The sequence below is a fragment of the Phocoena sinus genome, chromosome 21, assembly GCF_008692025.1.
Source record: "Phocoena sinus isolate mPhoSin1 chromosome 21, mPhoSin1.pri, whole genome shotgun sequence".
NCBI lineage: Eukaryota > Metazoa > Chordata > Mammalia > Artiodactyla > Phocoenidae > Phocoena > Phocoena sinus.
The window spans coordinates 12,292,906-12,301,887 of record NC_045783.1 but is presented as its reverse complement, the minus strand read 5'-3'; the positions used below and the strand labels follow the sequence as shown (position 1 = coordinate 12,301,887).

Below are 8,982 nucleotides of genomic sequence, written 5' to 3'. Positions count from 1 at the left end.
TATTGAAGCACAAAGATTTCTGTTGTATTTTAGGGTGAGGGGTCATAGAGCGCTCTTTGTTCATCCTTAGACTTATATAATCATCAAGCATTGGGGATATAATTTTACCAAGCAAATTGGAAGGTAACAGATCAAATCCTTATCAGAAAGCCTAACTCATAGTTTTAACAGAGTCCTTCGTCCTTTACATGAAACATTATATTCAAGAAGAACAAAAACGCATTTCAGAGTGCCCAAAGAGTTAACGACCAAAACTTATATTCCCCAGGCAGCATCGAACCAAGATTGTCACACTACTGTCCACCACAAGACAGCAGCTCCTATAGAGGTGGCAAGGGTCCTAAGATTTGTTGCGATGGCTTTAGTCTTTAGAGTAGCAATGCAATTCGTTGGAATTTTGCTATCTCTGCTGGGATGGGTTTTATCCATTATTACAACTTTTCTGCCACATTGGAAAAACCTCAACCTGGACTTAAATGAAATGGAAAACTGGACCGTGGGACTCTGGCAGACCTGCGTCACCCAAGAGGAAGTGGGCATGCAATGCAAGGACTTTGATTCTTTCCTGGCTTTGCCCGCTGAGCTCAGGATCTCCAGGATTTTAATGTTCCTCTCAAACGGCCTGGGATTCCTGGGCCTGCTGGTCTCGGGGTTTGGCCTGGACTGCTTGAGAATTGGAGAGAGACAGCAGGATGTCAAGAAGCAGCTGTTAATCCTGGGAGGAATTCTGTTCTGGACAGCAGGTGTCGCAGCCCTTGTTCCTGTCTCTTGGGTCGCCCACAGGACAGTCCAGGAGTTCTGGGATGAGACCATCCCCGAGATTGTGCCCAGGTGGGAGTTTGGGGCGGCCCTCTTTATCGGCTGGTTTGCTGGATTTTCTCTCCTGCTCGGAGGGTGTCTGCTAAACTGGGCCGCCTGCGGGACCCAGATTCCCCTGGCTTCCGGCCACTATGCAGTGGCAGAAATGCAAACTCAGTGTTCATACCTGGAAAATGGAACTGCCAATCCTTCAGTGTAAGACTGATGAGACCAGAGAGGTGTATCTCCCTATATCAACTGTGACGGTCTACATGATAAAGGGTTCTTTGTTATGTAACTATATTTGTGATGCTAACATTTTCTCATTAAATACATTAAATCATGACTTTTCTATCCTAGATACCCCATCCCCCCAAAACCTGGAGAAGTAAGAAAGAGGCAAATCTTATATCTAAAAGAAAATGATTGTGGTAAGCATTACATAGGAATGAACAAAACAAAATTTCATTCATCTGGGTATTTAAATCAAAATTTGGTGGCGGTTGTCCAAGAGAGCACTAATTAGCTTTACTGTGATCATTTGATATTAGAAATGTTTTTTTGGTTTTGTTGGTAGCTGAAGTTGATAATCAGTTCCTGTTTCCTAAAGAAAAAAACCTAACAATCTGAAATCCTTTAAGCATTCTGCACTGGCAAAACCATATGCTCAGCCCATCCAAAGTGCTATTTCCACAACAATGATTTGGTCTTTCTTGAACAGAGGTGGTTTGTGTTCAGGAAATTGCTAGGAAGCCTGTGTGGCAGGACTTGACGAGGCTGAAGGTTTTCAGTACATTGTGATACTCTCAGATTTAAAATACTGGCCAGTCTCTTCTCGTCTCTTCCCTCAAAAGCTTCGTACTTTAAAAAGATAAACAATTCCAAAAATATTTTGCTTAATATCCAGCTCATCTGCCCTAATAAAAAGTTTCCTTTGTTCAGTTAAAAGTTACACGCGTGGGGATGAACCAACAGAGGCGCTGATTCTAACCTACGCAGTCCTACTGCTTAATTTTTCCACGGCATAGAAAGCATATTTAAGCAAAGAAACAAAAATACAGCAAGCATTTATGTCCCTGTGTGTGAAGCTGTCAGGAAGGCGTGGAAGTAAACAGACTTGATATTTAGTTCAGAATCGTTTCATATGTTATTGGGTACATGTAGCCTAAGAGATTGAAAAAAGAAAAGAAAAGCCTGATTTAAGGTCTACAGAAGAGATTTCCGAGGTTGATTTATTTGGTTAAGAAATACTCTTCTTGAACCTGTTTTTAAAAATGATAACACTCAGTTATAACCACAGTATGCGTATTGAAATGAGACCTCTTAACAGATGAAAATCTGATAGGTGCAACTAGTAAGATATAAAGTAGCAGGAGTTGAACCAAACTGTCAATTAAACATCTTGCACGGAGACTTCTTAATTCTTTGACTTGACAGAAAGGTTGGGAACAACGTGAAAGCCGTTTATACTTTAACAAGGAGAGGATTATTACTACTTAATGTTATTTCGGGGACAAACTGCCTACTACAAAATGCATCCTATAGGATGTGAACGTGGTCTTGGCCACACCTTGTCATTACTGGTTTGCAGAATGATTTCCCTATCCTTTTCTGAAAACTATTCAACATAGAATTGAACGACAGCAACTCTGGCAAGAATCCTCCTATATACACAATGAAAAAATAGTTCTGAGCTCTGCAAGTGATAACACAAGTGTCACACTTCTTTTCACAGCCACTGAAAGGCAGGGGTTGGTCTGGCTAAGGTCACAGGATTTTATAATGGCTTTAGTATTTAGAGCTGTGGCACAATTAGCGGGAATTTCACTATCTTTGCTGGGATGGGTTTTATCCTGTCTTACAAACTACCTGCCACATGGAAAAATCTCAACCTGGACTTAAATGAAATGGAAAACTTGACCATGGGACTCTGGCAGACCTGCGTCACCCAAGAGGAAGTGGGGATGCAATTCTATCCTGGCTTAGCCCGCTGAGCTCAGGATCTCCAGGATTTTAATGTTCCTCTCAAACGGCCTGGGATTCCTGGGCCTGCTGGTCTCGGGGTTTGGCCTGGACTGCTTGAGAATTGGAGAGAGACAGCAGGATGTCAAGAAGCAGCTGTTAATCCTGGGAGGAATTCTGTTCTGGACAGCAGGTGTCACAGCCCTTGTTCCTGTCTCTTGGGTTGCCCACAGGACAGTCGAGGAGTTCTGGGATGAGACCATCCCCGAGATTGTGCCCAGGTGGGAGTTTGGGGAGGCCCTCTTTATCGGCTGGTTTGCTGGATTTTCTCTCCTGCTCGGAGGGTGTCTGCTAAACTGGGCCGCCTGGGCCCTGGCTTCCGGCCACTATGCAGTGGCAGAAACGCCGCCACACCGTCTACACCTGGAGATGAAAACCACTCACCTGAAACTAAGCCAGAAGGGATCAGCGGTGCCCTCAGATGATTTGGTAGGATTTCCTGTTACACAGTAACCCATTCACTATGCTTTCGATTTTCTAAAATGCATTTTCCCTTCGCTTCTGAAACTGTCATTTCTTTCTAAGATGGTAAACCACTTTTATCTTCTACTCTGAGACCAAAACCAATCAAGACTTAACAGTAATCATACTCATTACTGGGGATGAGTTTTCTCAATTTTAAAATAGATTCAGTGATTGCACAGAACCGGTAAATAAAACATTGTGTTAGTACCTACACATCTTCTGAAGGTGTTATTTAATAAAGATGAATCATTCAGCAATTGGAAATATTACTGCTGATCATTGACTTCTTTCAAGTGTTTAAGATCACCTATTACACTGAAACTAAAGTCTGGCTGCTTATTTTTTTTAAAAGGTATGACATCTGATTATATTTTTAAAAATTGCTGGCTCTCTGAAAGCTTGAGAGGTGCACATCGGGGACACGTCATCTCTTTTTAAATTGGAGACCTCAGTGCCTCTATGGAGACTCTTCCATTCATTCACGTCTTTTTTTACTGTGTCAGAAGCAGAGGAGGGCGGTCTTGGGTTTTAAAGATTCATGTAAAATCTACCGCACCAACGTCCACTTGCTTGTGTCCTGTGCTCTGTGGTAGATGCTGCAGCCACAAGGCGACTGTGGGTCGGGACTGGGGGGCGTGGGCAGATCCCCCCACCCCCTTTAAAAAAAAAATCAGCAATATATATGGTCCAACCAAAACTATTCACAGCAAGCTGCTGGCTTGGGGCGTTTTTTTTTGTTTTTTATTTTATTTTGTTGGTTTTTGGCTGCATTGGGTCTTCGTTGCTGTACGCGGGCTTTCTCTAGTTGCGGCGAGCGGGGGCTACTCTTCGTTGCGGTGCGCGGGCTTCTCATTGCGGTGGCTTCTCTTGTTGCAGAGCACAGGTTCTAGGCGCTTGGGCTTCAGTTGTTGTGGCACGGGGGCTCAGCAGTTGTGGCTCACGGGCTCTAGAGCGCAGGCTCAGTAGTTGTGGTGCACAGGCTTAGTTGCTCCGTGGCTCGTGGGATCTTCCTGGACCAGGGCTCGAACCCGTGTCCCCTGCATTGGCAGGTGGATTCTTAACCACTGCACCACCAGGGAAGCCACCAAACTTGGGGAATTCTTCATGAAAGATTTTATATTTGTTTGGTATATAGTTCAAGTAAACTTTTGTGTTTGTGCCAGTCAGGGAAATTCACTGAACAATAAATGACACTGAAATAAAGTATTAGGTAATATGTATCTTTGTTTTAAAAAGAAAACACTGAATTTTTTTCCACCCACAAACACATGAAAAGTGCAGAAACCAGAGTTAATCTATGTGATGTATTTGCATACTTTTACAAAAAAGACAAATTAAAACAGAAACATATTCAGAATTTAACCTGATTAAATATTTAGTTCAGTCCTGAGCTTTTGATATTTAATACAATATAAAGTAATAGCAAAAAAAGATTTTAAATTTATTTGATTTGCATGCTACAGAGATCCAGCTAAACTTTGTTCATTTGGCTAGCAATATTCTTTTTGTACCTGTAACACTTAGATTCTGATATACAAAATTGTAATAACATACTGATAATTCAAACTTGAGAACTAAATATTACATTCTTTTTACCCTGTGAAGAATAAATTCTACCTTTAAAAAATAGTACTTATAATATTAAAATTCATGTTGTCCATATGGTTTTGTGAGCAAGTTATTAAAATGTTTTGTCACTGTGAATCATTTGGGTTAGTACAAATATGACAGGATTGTTAAAAGCTGCCTATAAATACATAACACTATTGCTGATTTTTAAAGAGTGAAAAAGGATTATATTAAGTTTGTCTCTCATGTTAGAAATGAGCAAATGCTGTAAAATAAAACCAAAAGCATCTTGGTCACAACTGCTAACTACCAGCCTGAGACAGATTTTATTCTTTTATGCTTGTCTGAAACTCTTTGTCGTACAAAAAGTTAACAGCTAATCTGATGGAATTTATAAAGCTGTAAATATTCCAATATAGTCTCTTCTGTGTCAAACATTTAAGATGGCCAGAACCGAACTATATATTAAACAGAACATAAATAAGACCGTAAATAAATAAATGAAGAAAATAAAATTGTACGGTACAACCACACATAATCCTATAAACATTTTCATGGTCAAACTAAGAAGCTGAAAACAGCTGACCTTCATTTAACTCTACATTAAATAAACTTCTGTTTTTCACATTTGACCTCGACAAGGATGAACGGTGCTCTTCCTCCAGTTCTCCTTGGTCACCTAACAGGATGAACTGGGCCGCCTGCAAGGACTGTGCTCAGTCAATTCACGAGGCTGGTTTTTGTTCAAAGTAGTGTCACGTCCAGTTATTCCTTCAAAGACTTTTGTATATAAATGGTGGGACACTTAGGAAAAAGTCATTACAGTTCTAGGCTCAGAAATGGCTTGATCTGAATTTTGATTCTGATAAAATGAACCTTCCAAAACATGTGTAATTACTTTCAAATAAATATTCTTAACAACGAGGATTCTAGCTTAGGAATAGAACTTGTGTTTCTTTTTCTTAAGGGGCCCATTCCTTTAAGATGATGTTTTCATCTCTAAAAAAAAAAATGATTTCACTTGTTACATAAGATGGCTCACCAAACATTGCCTCTTCCAGTATTACAGACCCAGTAACATGCATGATTTAATTTGCATAAAACTATTTCTTTTAAAAGCCTTTTATGCTGGCAGAGCTAACCTGGGGATTTGTTTCTTTTAAGAAGTGCTTGGGTTGGGTAAGCTAAAATTCTCCACTGGAGGAAACTTGAGTCAGTTTCCATCTTGTTTGTCTGGAATATATATTTATTTATATTTTACAAATGACTCAGCTTTTACTTCAAATTAATAATCTCCCCAGGCACTCTCTTCTCTTTGCCTCCCAACTCCTTACCACAAGTTACAGATAGGATTCCCTAAAAGTGACAGCTGCAAAGTAATTTCTAGTAAATGTTAGAGATCTGTTTACTGAAGTATTTTAAAATTTTTTGGCAATCTTGATTCAATCGAGGTACCCTTTCCTCTGTTCCTGGTTTCAGCAAGTGATGTTAATGTGTTTCCCTCCACAGTACCAGCACTGTGTGTCCTCAGCACCCTGGGCCCCTACCTTCACCCACCTGGTACCATCCTCACACCTAGGACGAAGCATGACTGGTGCAAGCCAGACACTCACGTCTGAACACTGACGCACAACCAGGCTGAGTGAGAAGCAGCAGCTGCTCACCGACGTGCTGATTTTAGTGTATTTGAGGCGGACTGGCTTTCTGCTTTCATCTCCCTACCCTTAAAGTCCTAAATCACGGGGTCTGTAGTGTGGCTGGAGCACTGCTCCTTTGCATTCTTGCCTTCCTGCACTCAGCATTTTGTTTTTGTTTTCTTTAGACAAATAGAAAAGGACAAAAAAAGGCAGCTGTTTTAAGGAAACAAAGTGTTCCGACAGAGGTGATGGAAATGAACGCAGCACCTGTTTCAGGTGGACCCGGCACTCTGCACTGAAGCTCACGCTCAAGTTCGACCTCACGCCGAACGAGCTGCCCTCTAGCACCAAGTATCACCTGGCGCCACTGCCGGCTTCATAGTCACCCATGCGAAAACAAGGAAAAGCGAAAACCGCACGCTGCTCAGCTATCTCTCCACAGCCGCTTTGATAGGATACGCGCTGGGTCCCGCCTCTATTCCATGTTTATCAAATAAAGCCCATTGGCAATACGCGTATACTGTACATCTGTGTACCAGATGATCCTGTTTTGGTTATCTGATTTTTTTTTTTCTTTTTTAAACATGTAAGAATTACATTCAAGGTACTTTACAAATTAACATGTTGAAAATCTGATGTGAAATAAAACCTCTTTAAGAATTGACAGTTATATTACAAAAACCCCCCAAAAACAAAAAACAAAACCCCAAACAAGAAAACGTTCAGTCTTTTGCCCTCCCTAAGAAATGAAGAGGTGAAAACACGATCTCGTCAGCGATGTAATCAGACGTCATCAGCCGGCAGCGACGGGATGCTTATCTTTGCTCTGGTGAAGTAGGCGATCTTCTCCCTACAGCCGGGGTGAGAAATACACCGACTTCAATAGGATGTTGAAAATGCTCTATGCCCGTTAAAAACAGTCCCAAGAACGCCAGCGCTGTCTCCACAGGCCCGGATGGGAGATCTTGTCCTTAGCTAGAGCTCCATTTAAAATCAAGACCGTCTTCGCCTTTTTACGGAAGGACATAAAGGAGAACGGCAGCTCTGACCCACGGTAACCACCGGTCGACACAGGCATTTCCAACCTCAGACAGGTTTTAAACCACTGGGGTGGGGGTGTGGAGGGAGCGTGTCAGTCTAGGTCTGAGCATTTCTAGACCAGGGAGTAGAGGATTCTAGGGGCCAGAATCCTCACAGGAAAGTACACGATCCGGGGAGAATTCTTTAAACTCAGTACCATGCTAAGGTAAGGGCACAATAATGAGCGTTGGATACCAGGGCTCAGATGAGGCAAGAGAAGGAGCCTGACCGTCTTAAAGGCAGATCTGCCGCATCCTGACGCGGGGATAAGTGGAAACAACCTGAGAGGGAGAGGCTGAGAAAGAAGGGGCGGGAGGGTTTTCAGAGCTTAGCAGAGTGTCAAGAAAGTAAGGTTTTAGGGTTGTAGAGCCGCCAAGGGCAGGACCAGTACGTCTAGCCTCTAAGAAGCCTTCACATCGAACAGTCTCCCCTCAACACAGGCTGCTGAGGGGCTTCCCCACGTGGGGCCACACTGGAAGCCCTAAGGAGGAGTAAAGCACTGGCCCTCCTTCGAGAAACTGGGGGTGAGATGGTGCAGGAGCCTGGGGTTATCATGCAAGAACTGAGGCGGAAAAGCTCCACCTCTAAGGAGAGGAGAGAGAAGGAGGGAAGCATGAAAACCCTGGGCAAGGTGGAAGGAGAGTTATTTTTGCGCTACAGCGTCCTTTCCGTTTGCTCAATTCTATGAGATAAAATTAAGAATTAAAGGGGCGAGTGAAAGTAGTCACGATGTCACTGAAGGCAGAACCCGAAACTGGGGTCTTTGCTTCATCACTTCCCGCAAGCGAATTACTATGGTTCACGCGGTGCTTTTTAAACACACAAACTAGCTGTCAGTGTCTACGCTTGAGATGTTTCACATAAAATTCCTGGTTTCTACCTTCCCTCGGCAAATCGGAAGAGCAGGGAGCCCTGGGCTTTGAGAGAGCAGCTCAGGGAGAGTGTCCCAGGCCTCGGCGCGCTTCCAGAGCAGCTGCCGTATCCCGGTCCATCGCCCTCTCCTTCATCACCTGTCTGGTGATAGGCTTGGCTTTGGGTGCTAAGCGAGTGTTTATAAACATTTATTTCGGGTTTTAGCAGCAGCTGAGGTTGGATGACTTCTCCTCTGGACAGTGTTTCTTGCACCAAAGGCACGAGAGGATTCCCCGCACCACCCTGCAGTTCTAGAAATGCAAGGAGCAGTATCCTCTGAAAGTTACAAGAGCGATCCTGGAGCTGAATGGAGACAGGAAAAAGCTGACTCTTTACTATAAGCCATCACGTTAAAGAGAGTCTGAGCCTGCCATGACCTGTCTCCTTCCCCCGCACCCGACTCACTCAGGACAGCAGGAACTCCCACTGCGTCCTCTGGCACCAAACCCATCCCTTCCTAACAAGCCCTCTCCACCCCATATCGTCAGACATGCTCCTT

At 43.1% G+C, this 8,982-nt stretch overlaps 2 protein-coding genes and 1 pseudogene across 3 annotated transcripts in view; 2 read left to right on the top strand and 1 right to left on the bottom strand.

Annotated features, from left to right (window-relative positions):
* The first annotated feature begins 355 nt into the window (after positions 1 to 355).
* Positions 356 to 1,018, top strand: LOC116746852 (putative claudin-24). The gene has a single exon (XM_032618585.1). The coding sequence runs from the start codon at positions 356 to 358 to the stop codon at positions 1,016 to 1,018; it is 663 nt and encodes a 220-aa protein (XP_032474476.1).
* Positions 1,019 to 2,580: 1,562 nt separating this feature from the next.
* On the top strand, positions 2,581 to 3,273 carry LOC116746899 (annotated as a pseudogene).
* Positions 3,274 to 4,489: 1,216 nt separating this feature from the next.
* Positions 4,490 to 8,982, bottom strand: part of WWC2 (WW and C2 domain containing 2) — a 166,321-nt gene continuing 161,828 nt past the window's right edge. For both annotated transcript variants that reach the window (XM_032618319.1, XM_032618320.1), the window contains one exon: positions 4,490 to 7,341. In XM_032618319.1, coding sequence (XP_032474210.1) covers positions 7,275 to 7,341 — 67 coding nt within the window. In that variant the 3' untranslated portion in view covers positions 4,490 to 7,274. The remainder of the gene's footprint in view (positions 7,342 to 8,982) is intronic.

Coding starts and splice junctions, on each gene's coding strand:
- LOC116746852 (XM_032618585.1), top strand. CDS start 356: ATGGCTTTAGTCTTTAGAGTAGCAATGCAATTCGTTGGAATTTTGCTA.